The 22,187-nt window shown below is 32.6% G+C and overlaps 2 protein-coding genes and 1 pseudogene across 3 annotated transcripts; all 3 read right to left on the reverse strand.

The window, feature by feature from the left end:
* Nucleotides 1–5,177: 5,177 nt before the first annotated feature.
* Nucleotides 5,178–6,934, reverse strand: LOC8288164 (scopoletin glucosyltransferase). Its single transcript, XM_002518679.4, has one exon. The coding sequence runs from the start codon at nucleotides 6,726–6,728 to the stop codon at nucleotides 5,277–5,279; it is 1,452 nt and encodes a 483-aa protein (XP_002518725.1). The 5' UTR covers nucleotides 6,729–6,934; the 3' UTR covers nucleotides 5,178–5,276.
* Nucleotides 6,935–6,980: 46 nt separating this feature from the next.
* LOC125370316 lies at nucleotides 6,981–8,636 on the reverse strand (annotated as a pseudogene).
* Nucleotides 8,637–9,635: 999 nt separating this feature from the next.
* Nucleotides 9,636–15,253, reverse strand: LOC8288167 (filament-like plant protein 7). 2 transcript variants are annotated; one of them, XM_002518682.4, is made up of 6 exons: nucleotides 14,486–15,253; nucleotides 13,616–13,728; nucleotides 13,190–13,328; nucleotides 10,661–13,043; nucleotides 10,509–10,569; nucleotides 9,636–10,359 (listed from the first exon to the last, which is right to left on the reverse strand). In XM_002518682.4, the coding sequence occupies exons 2-6, from the start codon at nucleotides 13,712–13,714 to the stop codon at nucleotides 9,889–9,891; spliced, it is 3,153 nt and encodes a 1,050-aa protein (XP_002518728.2). In that variant the 5' UTR covers nucleotides 13,715–13,728; nucleotides 14,486–15,253; the 3' UTR covers nucleotides 9,636–9,888. The 2 variants fall into 2 exon arrangements, with proteins under 2 accessions (XP_002518728.2, XP_048231820.1); XM_048375863.1 differs by lacking the exon at nucleotides 14,486–15,253 and adding an exon at nucleotides 13,867–13,882.
* Nucleotides 15,254–22,187: the final 6,934 nt, after the last annotated feature.

A 22,187-nucleotide genomic window follows, 5' to 3' on the forward strand; every position in this document is an offset into this window, starting at 1 on the left:
GAATCAATTCAAGATTAGTATCCTCAAATTGCTTGTATCGTGTACTTTAAGATTATATAACATATGCATAATATTTAATTATTCATTGGAGAGCCAACAAACTCTGGATTACACAACAGGAATAGTCATTCTCTTACATATTATAAAATAAAAATTCACTTAATATGGAAGAGAAAACTCGAACTCGATAAATACAAATAAACAGTTTAATAGATATCCAGTCAACTAAATCTTAATTCTAAAGTTGATTAAATTGTTTATATAGATTTCTTTTCTTTTCTTATTTTAAATGATATTTAAAAAGAAAAAAAAAATACAAAACCACAACATCATTACAAGAAGAAATAAAAGACTTAGAAAAAGACATGAGGTAGACTGAAAATGGCAGTCATGATAACGCCATCCTTACATTGTGTCATGTTCTCGAAAGAAACCAAAACTATACAGTAGGAAATTTCTAACAAAAAGCATAGAGGCTGCGAAATTGGGTTAGGAGCTTGCTTGGCCACTAGTAGTCCCCAAATTGCATTGCATTTTCTATTTTTGTTAATGACATGTTTGTAGGATTTCTTTTTGTGGGTATTAATTGGTTAAATAACATGGCTATAGTCTAAAGAGAAAGAAAAAGAAAAGAAACTAGACAACAACAACTCAAAGCAGATGACAAAGTGGTCTTTTCCAACTTCCATTTAATCCGTTACTAGATTTAAAAAGTCCGTAGAAAATGGTCATCTTTCAACTTATTCTTAAATAATTCATTAAAAATAAGATATTTTCTATCTTCCTTTGGACTCCAAATTTTTCATGGATAAATTCTTAGGATTGTGTAGTTAAGCTAAATCCATATTGGACATCATAATCATCCCCTCCTTATCTTTTCTCGAGTGTCTTATGAAAACTTCTTGCAACGTAATAACATAAATTCACGTGTCTCTTGATAGACTGTTTATCAATCAATAATAAACTGATAAAGAAATTTAAACATTGAATATATCTGAGAGTGATCAAAATTTTTATACATACCACTTATTTTGTGGTAATACATAATATCGAAAAAGATCGACGAATAAAAATCTTACCGTGATTATCTCTGTTGATGGTGTCGGTGGGTGGTTTATAGCTATCCAATTTCAAATCAGTAAATTGAAAGTTTTTAATTTTTAAATTTGAAAGTAGTGAGAGTTTTTTTATCTTAAAAGTATAATGAGTGAGTAAGAGGTCTCTTAGTTCACTAACTATAAAACAATAAATAACAAAAGTATTAATTAAGAAACATAATAGATTAAGAAAATGAGAGTGAAGGAAATTTTAGAAAAGGGGAAATAATAATAAGTCATAATAATTTTTTTCATATCTCTGTCTCGAGATCTAATATAAAAAGTACCTAAATATTATTTATTGAACTTTCATATTAGTTAAGCTTTAAAAATCAAACTTATAAAAAATATGACATATGCCAATTTTTTATTGGTGGCATATGATTAAATTGCAACCAAAATTAAAGTTGAATGATTGAAATAAAATAAATTATAATTTTATGACCAAAATGAAACTAAATACAGAGTTTAGTGACTAATTATATTATTATCATGTATTTTGTCTCAAAAATTAGGGCTAAGTTTGTTCAGTATAAATCTGAACTTCAAAACTAGCAGGTTCTTCAAGTATGATGCTTATCTTTCCAAAGTATAAACTATAATAGATGCTCTAATTTCTGTTGGTCATAATGTTTCTAAGCAAGAACATGTTAATTTCATATTGGATGGCTTACCTTTAGAATATGATCCTTTTGCGATTTTTTTGAACACTCGTATTGATTCTTATACTGTTAAGGAAGTTAAAGCTTTGTTAATGGCTCAAGAAACCAAGATTGAGAAACATCGCAAGTCGCTTGATTCATTTCCTTCTGCATATGTTGCGAGTCACGTCTTCTAATTTTGCTCATCGTGGTAGAGGTTATTATGATCATTCTCTTGGATGTTTTTCTAATGGTAGAGGTCAATCATTCTTTTCTAGTCATAAAGGTTATCGTGGAGATAGAGGCAGAGGTCGTTTCTTATGGTTTAGTAACACCACTGGCAAACCTCAATGCCAACTTTGTGGTAGATATAGTCAGCTTTTAAAAAGTGCTATTACATATTTGATAGAAGTTTTGGTGGTCCTTCTCACTTTAATACTTCACCTCCTTCTGCTCATCTTTCTTACAACACACCATCTTCTCAGAATGGCTTGGTGGTTATTATACACAGAATTTTATGTCCACACACTCAAGCTCAGAATGGCTTGGCAGGAGGAAAACATAGGAAAATTGTAGAACATTGCCTCTCATTACTCTCTCATGCTCATAAGCCTCAAAAGTTTTAGGATGAGACCTTTAGAACAGTTGTCTATCTCACAAACAAACTTTCTGCTCCTCACTTACAAGGCAAAACACCTCTTGAACTACTCTCAAAAGTTAAACCCGATTACTCATTTCTAAAAGTTTTTGGATGTGCTTGTTACCCCAATCTTAAACCTTACAATGCTCACAAGTTACAGTTTAGAAGTCACCAGTGCATCTTTTTGGGTTATAGCTTGAATCATAAAGGATATAAGTGTCTAGTTTCTTATGGCAGATTGCACATCTCTAGAGATGTAGTATTTGATGAGCCCACTTATCCCTCTATTGTTCCAAATCCTCCTTCATCTTCTTCACATATTTCCAACTCTTTTCCGTCTACCTCCTTTACCAATGTGTAATATATCTATTACTGTTTCTAGTGGGAATCGTGATGTTATACTTGTTACTAATGCTACTCCTTCTATCGGTGGTTCTTTGGTAGTGTATGATTCTGCAGGTATCATGTCAAGTCCGGTTTCAATCCCTTTACCTCCACTATCCTATTCCAATTTTCACAATATGAAAACTAGATCTAAAGCTGGGATTTTCAAGCATAAGGTATATCTTGTTGATATATTTACTCCAACTATTGTTGCTTCTGCTCTTAAACAGTCTCATTGGCATACTGCTATGGTGTATGAATACCAAGCTCTTCTAAGGAATAACACTTGGTCCCTTGTTCCTCCCCTCCTAACAAATAATCCATAGGGTGTAAATGGATCTTTATGGTCAAAGGGAACCGTGATGGATCTGTGGCTAAGTATAAAGCTCGCCATATTGCCAAGGGCCTTCATCAGCATGCTGGTTTTGACTTGGAAAATTTTATCCCTATTGTGAAACTAGTAACTGTCAAGGTTATTCTCATTCTTGCCTTACATCACAATTGGCCACTCAAGCAGCTTGATGTTAATAATGCATTTCTACATGGAATTCTTCATGAAAAGGTCTATATGTCTCAACCTCAAAACTTCGTTGATGTTAAGCCTGTAAAAGGTGTTAGTTAAGAGCAGCTCTTGTAGGGGAGATGTGTCCATTGAAGAGAGGCTGGTAACAGTGTAAAATGTCTGATGTCAGTGTGCAATTATAACCGAATTCTTTTTAGCTCTCATTACCCCTTTTTCTAGCTAAACAATATCAACACATGATCAGTATTTAATAAAAAATATATTTTAGATTTAAAAAAGAAAACAGTTTAGTTTTTCCTATTAGAAAATAAATTTCCTTAAGACCGGTGGCCACAAAAAGATATTCAATTAAAACTTTTAAAAACTTTGACGAAGTTTAAAAATCAGAATCTATTTAATAATATCTTTAAAAAACTTTATATAAGTCATAGGATATTCAATATAGACTTTTAAAGACTTTTAAAAAGTCTTTAAAAGTTATGAGATATTTAATTACAACTTTTATAAGGTCTTTAAAAATAAATTAGTATTTAAAAAGTGATTAAATTTTATAGACATTAACTTTCAGATACTTTTAATGACATTTTATGCATTGTTATGAATAAAAAATTTCAAGATTTTTCTTTTATTTTTCATCAAGATTTCAACACTCTTTTTTTTTTTTTTTGAAACTCTATCTTTCTTCTTTTTAAATTTTCTTATATTATCATTTTCATTTCTCTTTACTATTCTCCATCTTAAAAGATATAAAAAATAATGAAACTTTAGAAGTCTTGTACTTACACATACAAACAATTAATTAAAATTTTTAATTTAATTTTAAAAGGGCCTTATAAAAAGTATGAATCTAAAATGAAACATTTAATCAATTATTTTGAGCAAACGATCCCATCATATATAGACTTCTAGATTTTACTAGGAAGATTATTTAAATAATTGTTTATGCTGATAAGCATAATTATCAGTTTAAGTATTTATCAAATAATTTAGTAAACGTGAATATTATTGGTTTAAGTATTTATCAAATAAATAATAAACAAAATATAATGTGTATGACATGAATTTGGTGGTTTAATTGGAGACAAATTGTAATATGATAATTTCATTTTAAAAAAAACTCTCTTGATAAAAAAAATAGTATTCATGTTGTGAGATAAAAAAATTTAAAACTGGTATCAATTTAATACAACAATGAAATAAAATCTGTTATTTTGCATATAACATTATGTGGAATAATGTTTAAAATAAACGGAAAAGAATGAAGAAAATAATAAAAGTAAAATAATTAAATTCAGTTTTAAATGATTAGATAATAAATAATTAATAGTTTTTGAAAGTCAATAAAAGTCTACCAATATGTATAAAAATATTTTTAAATAAAATCTGTGAAAATTATTCATTAAATCATAAATTCTGTAAAAATTATTAAAAATTTAAAATTTTTTTAGAAGTAATTCATTTTAAAAAAATGTTTAAAAATCTTTAAAAGTCTTAATTAAATATACCTTTTTACTCTCCTTAGTAATTAATTTGTATGTTGCATGATGTTAAAGGTCGGTTTGACATTGTTTCTTCTACTTATTTTTTATCTTTTCCTTGTTCTTTTGCAACTGCTTTTACAAATTTTGATTTTTTCTCAAAACAGAAAAATTAACATTTTATTCAAAAATAAATATATTAAAATTAAAAATATAATTTTAAAAAAATGAGATATCCATACCAATGTCGAAATCACCCTACAAATATTCTAAGTAGTCTTTTATTTTTTATAAATTGCTAAGTATAATTGGCAGAAAAAATAAAAGAAAATAAACGAATATGAACATTTAAATATTACAAAGGTAAAATTTAAAAATTTAAAAATATAAATAAATAAAAACTCTAATGTGAGGTAAAGAAAAATGAAGAGCACTAACATTTACCATTATAACTAAATCAAATTTCATTTATTTCGATTCAAATAACTGAATAATGATCACTCCTAAATTTACTCAGTGGTAATTGAATGTAAGTTCATGAATCAAAGCATTGAAATCACAAAAGGAAGATCCACCATCTTCAACAGCCTCTCTTGCCATCTTACCAAGTTTCTTTGTTTTGCTTCTCATTTCTTCAGCTTCTGCACCTTCCATTATCCGAATTATCGCCTTCTCTATACATTCTCTCTTAATGCTATCTCCATAGACTGTCCAATGTTGAACTCCAACACTGACACCAATTTTAAGTACTTCTGTCACTAACTTCTCATTGTAGAATTGCTCAGCTCCTACTGGCCAAGTCACCATTGGCACTCCAGCAGCTATTCCTTCAAGCGTTGAATTCCATCCGCAATGTGTAACAAATCCTCCTAATGCTTCATGATCAAGAATCATTACTTGTGGTGCCCAACCTCTTATGATTAGTCCTTTACCTTCAATTCTTTCCTCAAACCCTTCAGGTAACCAGTCTTGGTTATCTTCTTCAGGATTCTTGTTTTTCCTGACAACCCATATAAATTCCTGCCCGGAAGACTCGAGGGCCATTGCAATTTCCTTTAGCTGAGATGCAGTGAAATTGGCTATAGTTCCGAAGCATAAGTAGACAACTGAATTGGGTTTCTTGGAATTTAGCCATTTTAAACACTCATGTTCGTCAATGGAGGCTTCTTTTCCTCTTCGAGCTTTATCTTCCATGTCTCTGTTGCAGAGTGAAACTGGACCTATATGCCATGCTCTTCTTCCCAAAACATTTTTGTAATGATCAGCATAAGTTGGTTCGAGCTCATAGAAACTGTTGGCAAGCACACCAAAGCTTGTCAACTCTGATTTTATTGATGCTTCCATAAACTTGGCAACGTAACTTCCATCTTCTCTCATAAAACCTGGCAACTGCTGTCCTGACAGCTTTATATCTCCTGGAAGATTAGGCACAATAAAAGGTTCTGAATCTGATGCAACTTTCTTGTGTGGTTCATGTAATACAACGGATATTGTAGCGCATAAAGAAAAGAAACTAGTTCCATGAAACACAAGCCTTGGAATTCGAAATTTGGAAGAAGCTTCAGTAGCCCAAGGAAAGAACATATCAGCAACAAGGCAATCAGGACGACAGGCACTCAGAAGCTTCTCAAGAGGTTCTTGAAGCAAAGCTATCGCCTTGAGAAATTTATTTACGATCTCCATATCCATATTTTGTGAAGTGATGAAGTCTAGATTTTCACATCCTTCTGGCAATCCTGCTTCAACAGTGGGGAACTTGAGAATCTTGATATTGATTTCAAGACCCAAGTTCTTAGTTCTTTGGATTGGCTTGGAGATGAAAGATTCATTGAGAGGCGTAGTGACAATTGTTGTCTTCAAGCCTCTTGAAGCAAATAGCTTCGCCATGTCCACTGTTGGTATCATGTGGCCATGAGCCATGAAAGGGAAGAAAAATATGTGCGGCACATTAGCTTCACTACCCATACTGCCTCTAAAGAGAAACTCAATGTAATATTTGCTTTAATAACCAAAAACCAAGAACTTGTTATGCAGAAGAAGATAGAAGCATTGGAAGAATGTGTGGATAGCAAAAAATTCCAATGGCTGTCAGACTATAAACTAAAAACACAAATCTTTTGCAACAAAACTTGGCTCATATGGACCAGAGGAAAGCTGCAGTGCATTGTCAAGAACAAGACAAACTAGCGAAGATGAAGCCAACATTGACCTCTTCTTGCTAGCATAATCACTCGTGTCATAACATTGAAGGACCACGCTGTTCAACATTACAGAGAACAAGGAATCCCAAGTTTGTCCATAGCTGGTCATTAACACTGCAAGAAAGACAGGAAAATTAGCTTTGTGTTTTATTATGCTTAACCCAGTAACTTATGCTACATGCTATGATAAAATTACTGCTCTTGTTACTTCATGGTTTTAGTCCTCAATTCTTCAATTATAACATTCAAATCAGAAAAGGAAGATCCACCTTCTTCAACAGGGGCTTTCTTAATCTAATGCAATTGAGAAAAAATTTGAGTGGAAAATTGTGAAATTATCAGATTAGGGTGGTTAAAAGAAATAACAATTTAGGGTAGCAGTCAAATTCTTAAAAAAAAAAAAAAAAAAAAAATTGGTCTTGTTTACATGTAGCACTGGCGGACATAACCAGCTTCTTTTTCTTTTGTGTGCAAGTATGCAGATGTGTGTAGCTGTGTAGATATGTTCTTCTTTTCTTTTAAATTCATACATGTCCTTCTTTCACTTGAATTGATGGAAAGTTCTTGTCTCCTTTTTTTCTGTCCGCCTATTGGAGCGGTGGACTGCCCCTATCCGCCAGTCGGACTGGGGAACAGCCCTATACGTCAGTCCAACATTGTCTACCTATTCAAAAACAATCCCAAATTGATAATTACTTCTCAAACTACTCAAAAAAAAATAGAATTTTCTTAATGTTTATCCTAAATTGAGAATTCTTTTTCTCTAAATACCCTAATTAAAGCAAAACCCTCTTCAACAGCTCTTCTTGCCATATCTCCAATAAATTCTATTATGCTTCTTATCTCCTCTGCTTCTTCACCCATCATGATTCGAGTCACTGCCTTTTCTGTAACTTCACTCTTAATGCTGTGCACCAAAACCTATTCCGATTTTCCGTGCTTGACTCGCCAACTTTTCATTGTAGAATTGTTCTGCAGAAAATGACCATGTAACCATTGGCTTTCCTGCTGTTACTCCTTCAATTACTGAATTCCATCCACTATGTGTCACAAACCTTCCAAATTGCTTCACGATCAAGAATCAAAGGTTTTGGTGCCCATCCTCTTATAATTAGTCCTTTTTCTTCCATTGTTTTCTCAAATCCTTCAGGCAACCATTCTTCTTTTTCTTGCAGTGAGTTTTTTTCCTTCCTCACTGTCCAATTAAACTGCTGTCCTGAAGCTTCAAGATCCATTGCAATCTCCTTAAGCTGTGAGGCAGTGAAATTAGTTGCAATACCAGAACATATATAAACAACCGAGTTGGGTTTCTTCAAGTCGAGCCATTTCAGAACTCGTGTTTATCAATAGAGGCTTCAATTCCTCTATGTGCTTTGTCTCCACTTGTCCAATATTCCATGACCTTCTGCCTAATTGCTTCTTGTAAAAAGTCGAAATAAGCTGGCTCAAGCTGGTAGAAATTATTGACAATCACCCCATAGCTCTTCAAATCTGATTCTTTCTCTTATTCCAATAACTTGGTAAAGCCAATGTCAGTATCTTGTATGATGTGGTCTGGTAGATGCTTTTTTATGAACTCGATATCACCAGAAAGATTAGGTCTCAACTAACGTAAGCTTCTTGGAAGTTTCGGTATAGGCATTAAACAATGAGCCAAAAAGAAAAGAGTCATTGAAATTGCAGAGATTTTCCTGATTTTGTCATTAATTTATGCTCATCCATTGTGGTCTTATGGCCCTCTCTCAGCTTTATCTTCCATGTCTCTGTTACATAGCAAAACAGGTCCTATAATCCATGCCTTGTTCCCCAAATCCTTCTGCAAGAGTTCAATATAAGCTGGCTCCAATTCATAGAAACTATAAATTACAGATGCAAAGCTAGTCTCGTCATATTTTTGCAATTTTCTTGGAACCCACTTTGATGTTGTCTGAAAAAGACTGGTACTTGAAATCTAGTCAATTGAATCCTATCAGTAAGAGCTGTTATAGCAAAAGGCTCATGATCAGAACCAACCTTTCACAAGGCCTATGGCATCTCAATTTGTAATCGGCTCCAATTGCGTTTTTGAACTCAATCTGGTAGACTTATTCTGCAAAAACATGAAATATCATGTTTATATAATTTTCGCCTTCAAATTCAAATCGAAAGATTGAAATACTATATTAAATCGTAAAATCCATTAAGAAAAATAGTGGTTTTAAATTTGATAATGAAACCGCAACCTTTTAATTTAAATTCAATTCAGTGCTTGAGACCAATCACATTACCATTTTGAGAGAACTCAAAATTTTAGTAGTCTTTCTATTAAGAGTTCAATTCTTGGGGCTAAAAGCCACCAAAGAACAAACATAGGTCCAAAGCACAAGCAGCAATTCTGCAAATTCATTAAAAGAACTCGGAATTTGCCAACCTGACTCTCAATATTGCTTGTAAAATACACCTTTTTCTGTTTTCATATGCTCTCTTCAGATCTAAGATGGAAAATTAAATAGAAATTGATAGGAGTAACTCTGGTTGATGAGTTGCTGTTGCCAAGAAAAACTATGCAAGTTAGAGTGGTTAATCACACCCTTAATTTGAAAACTCTGATCTATTTTGCTTGTAAAATACTTTTTTAATTTGGTCAGTTGTTAATATCATTTTTCTGCAAAACACTGCACAATATATTAGATGAAATGAAACCAGTTACATACATCACATTCACTAAAGCAACACGCACAATCTCTCTTATTCTTTCCATTATTGGTCTCACAGTAAACTCTCTAATGCCTATATACACACACTTCAGCAGTACTCGAAAAACATTCTATACCCTGCTCGCTCGCTCTCCGAAAAGAAAGAAAATGAATTAAAATAATATATGGTGCCTCAAACCATGAGCAAAGCTGGGTTTCATTGTTCAAGAAAAGGAGTTCTGTGTTCAACTAGGGATCGAGACGGGACTTCTTGCTGCTTCCTTTCTTCCTTCTCATTAGCAGCCTTCTCAGGAAACCAACTCCTCCTTGTTTTTTAACAGGTACAATTGCAAGAGCTCCTCCAACTAAGGTATTACCAGCTTTCTGCTTTGGATCATCTTTTGCTTCTGGTGTACGTACCAGGACATTAGGTGTACCCTGTGCATTGCTGTTATTAGAAGGATTTTCTGAATCTTTGGTGGGAGATTTGAGAATTATTGCCTTAGCACTATCTTCAGCTTTCATTTGATCACGCAAGGAGAAACGCCTGTTCAAGTTCTTATTTACTGTGGCAGTGGTTGTGGAACTAGTGCTGTTGAATACTTTGTCGAACAGGGCTGCTTCCCTTGGTGTTGCAAGTGCTTTCAGTTGTTTTCCAAGGTTAAGGATAGTCTCTTGGCATTCTGCCAACTTTAAAGAAGCTGCTGTGATCTCCGAACCCTGCAAGTTAGAACAGCAGCATTAACACAACAAAAGAAAGGATGTACTTTGAATAATATCATAAGTATCTTATTCTTCTATAAAAATTTAATCTCGACAAATATGCAGAGAGGTTGCATTAATGATCTCAGTCAGATGCAATAACTTACATTTTGGTGCTGTGGTCCCTCTTGATTTACACTGTAATTGAGAGAATCCTTCTTTGCAACACTGTTGAGCATCCACATATATCAGAATTCTCTTTTCAATCAAGAACTGTTTCTCATGCACTGGAAATAAAAAGATAGATATGCTATGTTACCTTTCCAGCTGGAGCTGAAGCTCCAGACAAGTTGCTTCTAATTCTTCACAACAGTTGCATTTTTCTTCCAATTCAACTTCCAAAGCTGAGAATTGCTGTAAGACCTCATTCAGTTTAGCTTTGGCAACTGTAAGCTGTGTATCAAGATCTTCATTTATTGAGTTCTGATGTTCGATCTGATCCTCGAGCATTCTCTTGGATTCTTTCGTGGTTTCCAATTCTAACTGTAAGCTTTTAATGCTTTGTTCTGATTCTGGATACTGCATTTTTAAAGTCTCAATCTCATCAGTTGCAGATTGAAGCCTGCACTCCATATTCTTCAGCTTATCATTTAGTCTCTTGTTTTCGTCTTGCAGATTGCATATCTTTTGGTCATCTGAAGAAGCGATAATGGGTAAACATAATGACTTCTCTTCCACTTGTGGATGATTCAGATAACCTCCAGCTTCACTTTCACTTTGCGACTCATTTTGACTGAAATGCCTTTTTATTTTATCTCTTTTGCTTGAAGAATCTTTAGGACTAATACAGTTGTTCAGTATCCAGTCTAAAGCACATGACACTTCTTCGGCAAAACTTTCAGGATCAACTTTTCCATTCAACATAGCACTGCAGGTATGAAGAAATCGCTCTAGTACATTCTTAAGTTCGAAACTCCTCCATTGAAAAACATGGACAAAGTAATCTGCGCGAGCTCCTAATGGTGACAGACTTTCTTTCCCTTTAGATACATCAACTTTTGCACTGTTGCAGACTAAAGGTGTTGGATCGATTCCTTCAATAAGCTGAATAATCTTGCAGATTGACTTGCTCATATTAGATTGACTATGTTGTTTACTTGTTTCTTCCTTTAAGGTGTCAACACTGGAAGCTTCATTGACTGACTCTACGACTGAAGATATGTTTGGAGACTTCCAAGTGATATAACTTCTGATATCAGATTCCACTGGATGCCTTGAGATTGCTGTTGTATCAGCTTCAAGAGCACTTGGATGATTTACATAACCCAGAGCAATTTTAATGTCCTCAAGGAGTTCAATGAGGCTTCGTTTTGAAATGCGCTGTTGTTTGAAGATTGTATTCAAAACCTCTTGAAGCCAATCAAAGGATTTATCAGTAGCAATATCTTTTGAGTGGATCTCCTGTTTGTCACTGCAGTCAAAATGACTTTGCACCACTGGAACTAGTTCTTTACCAGCAGAGAGATGGTGATTACAACCTCCAGAAGGTGCTTGTGCAGAAACTAAAGCCAATTTCTCCATCTCAACAAAATCATCCATTAAACTGATGTCTGAAACTTCAATAGACTTGCATTCTGGTAGACTCTTGAGTTTCGCATCTCTGAAATGTTCCAATTCTGAGGTTATAGGATTGGCCCATGATCCAGAAGAGCTAACTCCATCATCACTGCCAGTGTCAAAACCTGATAGAGGATAAAGTTCTTTTGACAATGGGCTAGCAGAATTGACCATATCCATAGCTTTCTGACCTTTAGAAATCACTACAAGCTGAGACTCAACCTGTGATAACTTTGAAGCTGTATGTGAATACATGATCCTTGCAGATCGGAGCTCTGCATTCTTCTTGGTCAGTATGTCTTTGAGGGTCTTATTTTCTTCTTCTGTATCCTGTAATTGCTCAATCAGGAAGTTGATGTTCTTTATAGGGATGACAGGAGACTTTTCCAAGGGTGTGTCTCTAAGAACCAAATCCCTCGTGAGATTTGCCTTTCTTCTTGACTCTAAAGAATCCCTTCCCAGCATCTCAAGTTCGTTCTTCATCTTTGCCAAAGCAGCAGGACCTGGCAGCTTTTTTCGCACTAGGATCTGGAGCCTCTGGCATTCTGCTTCTAACTTTGTGATTTTCCTAATGCTCTCCAAATGTTGTCTGTGCGATACCTCAGCAGACCGACGGGTATACTCCAATTCCTCACTGCGAACCTCGAGCTCCTTCTCAAGCATGTGAAACTCATACTTCAGAAAAGCATTCTCTTTTTCTGTGGAATCCAATCTAGCCATCAGCGCATTGAATTCTGCTGCTGTCTGAGACGCATGTTTATGCAGTTCCTCAACCAATTTCTCTTTAAGTACTAGGGCTTTGCTCAAGTTTGTATTCTCTATGGCTAGATCTGCAAGCCTTTTGCTCATCTCTCTCAACTTCTCTTCCAATTGTTTCTGTGCCTTCTCAGACTCTCTTGATGCTTTCATGAAAGCGTCATGTCTTCTTTGCTCCTCTTCTTGATGAACAGACCTCAGTTGTTGCATGCATTGCTTCAAAGCAGCTTCTGAAATTGTTAATTTTTCATTTGCAGCAACTCCCTGCTTAATAGCCTCATCTAGTTCCTTTTTAAGAGACACTACTTGCATTTCCATCTTCTCCTGCCCTATAAGAAAGTTATAAAATTTATTGGATTAGCCGAAAGCCGCATTAATCATCCAAAGAACAATATTAAAAAATCTCTACTGACATGAGCAAGGAAGATTACGCAAGGTTGAGCAAGAAAAAAGGGAAAGGAAATTAGAAAATCACCTGTATTTTCTTCCTGCACCGAGTTTTCTTGTTTTAATACAAGATCATCTTTGGCATGTGAATCAAGGAGCACTGAAGCTAACTTCTCATTCAAGTTTCTTACAGGTCTAGCCACTCCTACTTCATTCCCCAATGGAAGCTTTTGCATATAACAAAATGAAACAATAGCAATATACATCCAGATCTAAATTTCAGTATCAATTAAAACTGAAATATGCCTCAAAAAATGGCACCGACCACTACTAAGTACTGGAATATGAAAAGAACAACAACAATAAAGGTGCAAGCAAGGTTCAGCCAGACTATGATGACATTTGTGAAAAGGACCATAAACTGAAGGTTTTTCCAGCAAGGAAGAAAGGAAAGTAAATTATGTTTTAGAAAAAAGAAAATGAATCGGGTTGAACAAAGAGAAGCTTCATTTACCTCTTCATTGATTCCTTTCACAGAAATGCCAAATTTGTTTGTTGCAATGATCGTCTTTTCTGAAGATTTTTTCTTCCAAAGCCATGATTTGTTGTCCATTTTTTCACTTGCTCCTTGTAACAGAAGTACAGCCTCAGAAGTACTCAAAAAACAAGAATCATTCTTTTCTAGTCAAAATTGCAAAATCAAAGTAACTACAAACATCAAGATGACAGAAATGACAGAGGAGTTTGGCTGTTGAAGATAAGTACCTGTCTTGCAACTACACTGACTTGAGAAACAGATGCACAATTCAGTTACCAGTTTTATATTCAAAATTCATGTAAATATCCAAACAACGAAATATACAATTGATTATATACAGATGGACATGCTAATGGATAGTCAGATGAAAAATATCAGAAAGTAACTGTATGCAATTACTCGAAGTATCAATCTTTTGTCCTAATTAGAATTTATGATTTTAACCAATTTTAAACATCTGTCTCTCATTCAAGCACCAGCAGGACCACTCAAACCACCATGTTGCAGAAAAATGAGCAAAAAAAAAAAAAAAAACGTTAATTAGCAAACAAGAAGTATCATATTGGCCTAAAACAAATATCTACCCACTAAACAGAAAAATCAAATTTGAAATGAATGATAATATCTAAAATTCATCACTCAACCAAGATCATGATACAGAAGACATTGAAAGAAAGAAAAAAGCATATATTAATTTGTTGGTTTGTAAGTTGTACAAGAACACCAGAAATAGAAATATCAGTCAAAAAGGTATGTTCATTTGATGCATATATAAGAAAATGGAAGTTGCATGCCATCATCAAAGCAAAATTCAATAAAGGGAAAGGAAAACACACAAGTTCTCACCTGGCCTAATAGCTTAAAAAGAATGTTGTCAAAAGCTAAATAATGGAGAAACCTCCATTATGTTTTCCCCTAATCATCAAGAAGCTGATGATATGAAGAGAGAGAGAGAGAGAGAGAGAGAGAGAGAGAAGAAAACTGAAGTTATTAGAGACTGTTGTGAAAGAGTGTAAGTGAACACACACCAAAAGTCTTGATGGGTAAGGCAAAGGAGGTTAATGCAACAGATTATAAGTATGTATAGACACCGAGAGTACATATATTATGAGTTCACTTCAGTTCATTGTCCAGTGTCCACACAGAGAAAGACAATGCAGGGACAGTTCTTGCATAGGATGCTATGTTACTGTTCCACCGACAACTGCCTATAAGGACATTAATTATATGAGAGAGATAAAGGGCAAAAAAACAAAAAAGAAAAAAAAAAACTATCAAAAGAATTTAATGGAAAAAGGAGAAAAAAGAGACTATGAAAGTATGGGGGTACTGTAAGTAGCTATCATTTTCATGGCGTCTATTTAAGATATGGACTGTGTCTGATAAATTGATAGCTAGCTCATAGTCGGGTCCATGTGATTGCGCGTACACTCACGCCCCTTGTTGGCGACGATTGAGCCTTTGGCAAGCGCTACGAAAGAAATGTTTTTTTCTTTTTTTTTTTCTTAGACAAGGATTTTCTTTTAAGGTAGTCATTAATCTTTCATCGTATTTTAGAAATAATAAGACACTTTTCGTCGAAATATCACGATTATGCCAATGGGTATTAGATAAATATTACACTAAAATATTAGATGAGGCAATTATACGACCACTCTAATGGGGTATGGACGTGCGATGCCATTTAAATTTAAAATAAATTTATAATATTTTAATTTTAGTAATTTATTGATATAATTAAATAACAAATAATAAAATTTATATTTTTATTTATTAAAATTTTTATTTAATTTTAAAATTTAATAAGTTATATTTAACAATTATGAGGTTTTTGTAATTCACGATAAAGATGATGTATTAAATTAAAAAAGAACTTATTCAACAACGCTATAAAAGCCGGGTAGCTACCCAACAACTAGGAATAGAACCATTCAGAGTTGCTCTAGCTACCTAATTAGCCATAGAATTACAACATTTTCAAACAAAAACAAAAGAATTAGGAGAAATGTAACCCAAATAAAAAAGATAATCCCTAATTATAACATCAATTACCCACGAGCATGAGCCAGGATTCTTAAGGGCATCGAACAACACAAGGGAGTTAGTTTCAAAAATACTTCCCCCAAAAAGAATAGCCTTAGCCCGAAGAGGATCCTTAAAGGCTATATTGTCTCAGCTGCCAAATGAGAAAAAGCTTTAACCAACCGAGCACTGTCATCTCTAAGCTGACCTTTAGAGACCCTACAAACAACTGTCACAGCGGCTATATCCTTCGCAGGGTCAAAAGAGCAAAGATGGCAGTTGGGCATGTATTTTCGAATATCGGATCCGGCCAAATTATAATATGATACATTTGGATAATAATAAATGAATTTTTATTTTTGGTGTCGGATTTGGGTTAAGTTCTGATTTGAATCCACCGGTACTTATTATTCGAGCTCGATTATATTAAAATTATTATATTATATTATATTTTTATTATTTAGAATATTATTTTAAATTTTATAAAATTTGTGTTTGGATTGTATTAATATATTGAATTTTTAAATTTGATTAGTTTATATTTTTTATTTTTTATTTACATTAATGTTTGTTAATATATTTTATAATTTATTTATTGTAAACGGATTCAGTAAACGGATATCCATTTAATTACCTGAATATTTATATAAACGGGTAGGCTACCTTAATATTCATTTAAATATACATAAATATATTTACTAATTATTTAATTTAAGTGGATTTTAATCGGATTTGGGTAGTATATAAGTATTTTTATTCGAATCTAAAACAGGTTCGGATAACAAAAAAAAATTTGTTAAATAGATTTGAAATGTATTTGAGTGCGTATATTTTAATTAGATTTGAATATTCTTAAATTGGTAGGTATTTTATCTTAAATATTAAAAATTAGGTTTAATATTTTTTTTAATTTAATATAAATTTATAGAAAATTTTGGTAAACTGTTTTTTAAATTTATTTTTAAGAAAAGTAACAATTTTTTTAATTAGTGTTAAAACTAAATAGAATAAAAATTAAGATCTTATAAATTATGACCGATAAAATCCAGACTTGTAAAATTATAACAACAGACTATTACTAACAAAAGAGATAAAACTATCAAAGCCGCAACAATCATAATTAAGACCTTTTTCTCTATAAGTATCATAATTAAAACCTTAATGTACATTGACTGCTTTAATGTACAATGGCTCTAATAAAATTGCAAATAATACAAACTTAATCAATATAAAATATAAATATATTTGCTTTGATAAATAAATAAAAAATGAAAAGTACTCTTTGTGGTATTTTTACCATTTACATAAAAACAAATTGAATTGTCATACAAAATAATATGTATAATCGATTTTTTTTTGTAAAAATTAAAAAAAACTCGAGTTTGAACCTTTTTATTTATTATTTATAAGAATTCATTAATTTTATAAAAAAATAATAATGATAAATTGGTACAGTAATTAGATAAGTTCAACATAGATTGATGAATCATTACCCTGATAATATAAGAAAAAAATAGTTATTCTATCTCGTATAATAAATAAATAAATGAAGAGAAGAAATAAAAAATAATAAGAAAAAAATAGATAAAATTGAACAACGGTAATGGCATTGTTTACGAAATTTTTAAATATCAATCTCATCGATCTCATAAGTATCATACCAAATCCCATCAATTGAATCACTTTTTTGAAAAACACAAGACATTTAAATCATACAAGTAAAAAGATTTATTCATTAATTTAAAAAAAAAAAACATAAACAATAATTGAATTTATGATAAAATTAAATCATTGGTCGCAAACAGTGATTTGATTGATGATAAAAAAAATAAAAAAAAATAAAAAAGAATTCTTGGTTCTGTTCTCTGCCTTAACAACAACAGAAAAAAGGAAATCTTCTTACTGTTTTTTTTTTTTTCTTTCTTTTATTTAGTTTTTAAAGTGAGACCTTCACCTCACCCCTTTCTCAATTTTCAAGATGTTCCTTAAAGAAATTCATACAACGGCTTTTGGCTTTATTGAAGATCAAATATCTTTAGGGAAAGTTTTATATAATATTTAAAAAGAAAAGAAAAAAGTAATATGCATGATGCTTTTGACTCTATTTATAAGCATAATAATTAGAGAGTAATTATTTTCTAAATATGTAACATTGCCCATAATGATTATAAATAGTATAAAAGGGTATTTAAAAAAAACCTTCCAAGTGTGCTTATTGTTTAAGCCATTTTACTTTGTTATCTCTAAAGCTATTCGTTCTTTTTCTGTATATACTTTTATATTATATCTACAATTGCTTTAAATATATTAGTTTTTTTTGTTGATATTTATTATTTTATTTTTAATATTTATCTAATAATATTTATAATATAAATACATTTAAAATGAAATTTTGAAATTCAAATGAAGATTTCAAGCATAAATTTTCATTTTTTTTACTCGATAATATTTTTAGAATATTTCTCCTATTTAATTATATATTTAAGAATGATAAATAGCTAAATGCTTCACTCTAACTAAAGATATAAGTTTTTTTTTATATAAAACATTATGATTATGAAATAAGTACATTATTATTTTATCGTACTTATATCATAAAACCCGCATTGGTATGTCATGAATAATGAATAAGAGAATTAAATTTAAATTTTTTTTTCCTCGACCATGTTTATAGTGGTAAGATTCAAATCGCTCTTGTATTCACAAACTTAGTCTAATATATATTTCAATTTGAGCTAATTTTTAAATTTAGTCTCTTTTTTTTTTCTATTTATAACTAACAAAAAAATTCAAATTCTTGTGAGATGATTTATTATAAACTATGGTCAGACAAAGAAAATTCTCAAATCCAAGATTTGAACTAAGTTTTTCTTCTTCTTTTTTTTCTAAGAAAGAACTCAAGTAAGTCTATCTTTATTGCATGTTGAAAAAAAAGTATTGATATAAGAATTGACCAGCTTTGTTGCTGTACAAAGAAGAAAGAAAAGTAGCAGTAATAAACAGTTTGACTTTGAATATTAATCTTCCTTAAAGAGGTAAACTCAAGACATTGTTCTGCTTCTTTAGTCAATGTTGACTAGAATTTGGTTGCATTTTCATTTGTTAGTGCACTTAATTACACAGAAATGAAAATTCTTTTTTGCCTATTTTATTAAACCCTATTTTTACTTATGAAATTAAGTAAATATATTATAAGTCTCAATCTATTAATAAAATTACTATATAATAACATAAATATTAAAATTTGAACGTTAACCAATATTAATATTTTTTTTAACTTTATAATAAGGTATCATATTTTATATATCACTAATATAAAAATTACTATTATTAATTATTATATATTAAAGAAATAAAATTTGACATCGAACAAAAATGATTTTGGTCCAACTTGAGTTGGAACTTAACCAAGATGTTGATCATTGTTCAATACAACATAAGAAAGAAGAAAAGAAGGAAAACATTTGTTTCATTCTATGGAAATCTCTTGTTTTCTTATTTACAAAATGTATTAAATTGGTTTTGCTCGATTTAAGGATCAATAGATGGTTGTTACTTTAATATTAAATATCTGTTAATTTTATTAATTTTATTTTGAGATTTTTATTGACTGATAATTATTTTTATTTATTTAAATATATGTTTTCATTAAAAATTATAAAAAATACATTAATTTAAATTAATTTTATATAATTAACTTTTCTATAATTCATTATAAATAATAATTGTAACACCCGGAATTTTTATATATTTAATAATGAGTTTTTATTTAAGTTAATTTTAGCTTCATTATTATTGGGTTAATTTGAAATGATTTAATGAAAAATTTAATATTAATCAAATAAATGAGTTATTTTCTATACCCAATTAGTTTGAAATTTTAAGAAATTATTCAAGTAAATTATTTGAGAAATGATTATATTTTGGTTATTCAAAATTTTCCCAAATGCATATTTATATAAGTAAAATTATATATCGGAAAATTTTGGAAGAAATTATAAAGGATGTTTTTATAAAAGAATTTTGGGAGAATTGGTATTATAATTGATTAGTAGTATTAAATTTTAAGTTGGAAATTGATTATTTAATTTAATTGTGTGTTAGGACTAAATTGGAAATTTATTTTGGAATAAGGATTAAAAGTATAATTTTATTTTTGTGAGGGTTTAATGGAAATTTGTGAGCTTGGTATTTTTGTAAATAAATATGTCGGTCAGGGGTATTTTTGTAATTGTGTATTTTCAATAATTCGGATTTGGCCCAAATTAAATAGTTAGGGGCTTAATTGAAAGGCTAAAAAGAAGTTTGGGGGGTCAAATTGAAGTTCTGCGGGATGAAATTGTAAGTAATTAAGAAAGTTGAGGGACCAAGTTGTAATAAGGAAAAGTTTAGGGGCCTAATGTCGATATTGAAGGGAAAGAAATCGGGGGAAGAAGAGAGGGAGAGAGAAAAAGCGGGGCGTCAGCGAGAAGAAGGAGGAGGCCGGGTCTTTGCGTCGTCGGTATGGCCGTGGCCGGGCGTCACGGCGATCGGCGTGAAGCCGTCGGCATGCGTGTAGGCGGAATCGCATGCGTGTGGCCCCGGCGTCGTTCGGCCGTTACCCTTCCGGTGATCTTGGTGGCGATCGAGCTCCCCTTGGAGGGAGCTTCCTTTTAGCGTGGCCGGTTTGGTGGCCGGAGAGAGTTCAGCGAAGTGGAGGCAGCCCGCGTTTTGGGCTTTTCCGGCGAGCTCCGGCCGGAGGATGGACGATCGGAGAACGTATCCCGACTCTCCTCATCTTAAGCTTCGCGATGGCAACTGGTTTCGTGGCGATCGGGCTTCGTTTGCAAATTGACTACCGTGATCGTCGCAAATCTCCGGATGGTCGGTGTCGATCGAAAATCGGAGCGGGGATCGTCATCGTAGCGTCGTGAGTCCGATGGTGTGTTCGGATCGTCGATCGGACCGCGAGTCGACCGAGCGATCGAGCGTCTCGGTAATTATCTTTGGCCCGTTAATTTTAGAAATTCTTGGTTTAATTGTGTCTATTGGATTATATTGAGTATTTGATGATATTTGTGAGTCATAAATAATTGTCATCGGTTTACTGTCTAGTATTTTGTCTTTGTGTGGCGGAGTCGGGAAATAGTGAAGTTTGGGGACCCGACTCCCGTTGTTTATATTGTTGGATATTTGGAGTGTTTTTCTGGCAGGTCCTGAACCCGTTTTTACGGGGGGGGGGTAATGTTCGTGTTGTAGGGGAGGTTCTCACGGGATTTTCGGTGAGAATTCTCCGAGTCGAGATTCTTAGCAGTCGGATCAGGAGTCTGACTAGGATTAATGATGGATTGTCTCGGTATTGATAAATTGTTTTCCGTGTCTAGATTGTCAGTTCGTTCGGCTCGCTCCTACTGAGGCACCGGAGCAGAGCTAGGAGGTCGCCCAATCCCGTGAGTTAAAGTCATTTAATCATTGCACTATTGCTAAGTCTGATTTAATATGCTATTTTGAAAGTTCATGCATAATATGATTATTAGTATCGCAAAATAAATGATTTCACTTGATTATTAATATTTGAAATAATATAAATATTATTATTAGTATGTTATAATAAGACAAACGTTATTATTTTTTCCCCTCACAAATTGCACGTCGTTTTATCTTAAATTTTTAATCTTTATTTCGATATGTGTTGGATGAGTTCATCAGATAATAATATTTATTAAATGTGGTGATTGCGATTTGGGAAATGTGGCTTGTAGAACATGTCACTGCGATGGGTTACATCGGGACCGGCGTCTGCCGGTAATGATCATGGATATAAGATTATTATGGATTTGTCGCCTGATCGAGCATTGCTCTGCAGGGCCGAGTTCGATTGATTCATAGGAGTTAAGGTCCCCGATCGAGCGATGCTCTCTGGTAGCCGACTTATTTGGAATTCAAGTGTTCGGTGGAGGTAAGGACCACTGATCGAGCTTGCTCTCCGGGGCGCCCGGACTGTTGGATTAAGAGAGCCGAAAGGCTATTAGAATTTGGGGGTTAGGGTTCTACCGAGCCACTCGTCCCGTAAAAGTAAAAATATATTTTTATTTATTTATTTATTATGGTATTGATTATTATATGGATTGCATTTACGTGCATGGTTGATATATTGATTCGAATGATTAATATTTTATGTGAAGGAAATAGTAGGGTATGATTATAGTATGGTTTGATATACTGATTTGAATAATCTATGTTTTCCGAGAAGAAGCAATAGTCCCTAGATTATTTGATTTTAACTCACTCTCGAGACTGACAGTCTCCATTTATGTTTTTTTCAGATTCGTGACTGTTAGTTCTCCCGCGACTCTTATTCAATAACCCGACTCCTTCATCATCGGGTGATGTATTTGATTTGGTATGTAAATTGGTAAATCTTAGATTCTCCGCAGTAGTAATTAGTAGATGTATCAGTTGTAAATTTTCTGAGTTTCGGGTCTCGCCTAGTTTTTCTGGTAGACCGAAGTAATTTTGTAAAGTGTAACTATTAAGATAATTTATG

Source organism: Ricinus communis, chromosome 6 (assembly GCF_019578655.1).
Source record: "Ricinus communis isolate WT05 ecotype wild-type chromosome 6, ASM1957865v1, whole genome shotgun sequence".
Lineage (NCBI taxonomy): Eukaryota > Viridiplantae > Streptophyta > Magnoliopsida > Malpighiales > Euphorbiaceae > Ricinus > Ricinus communis.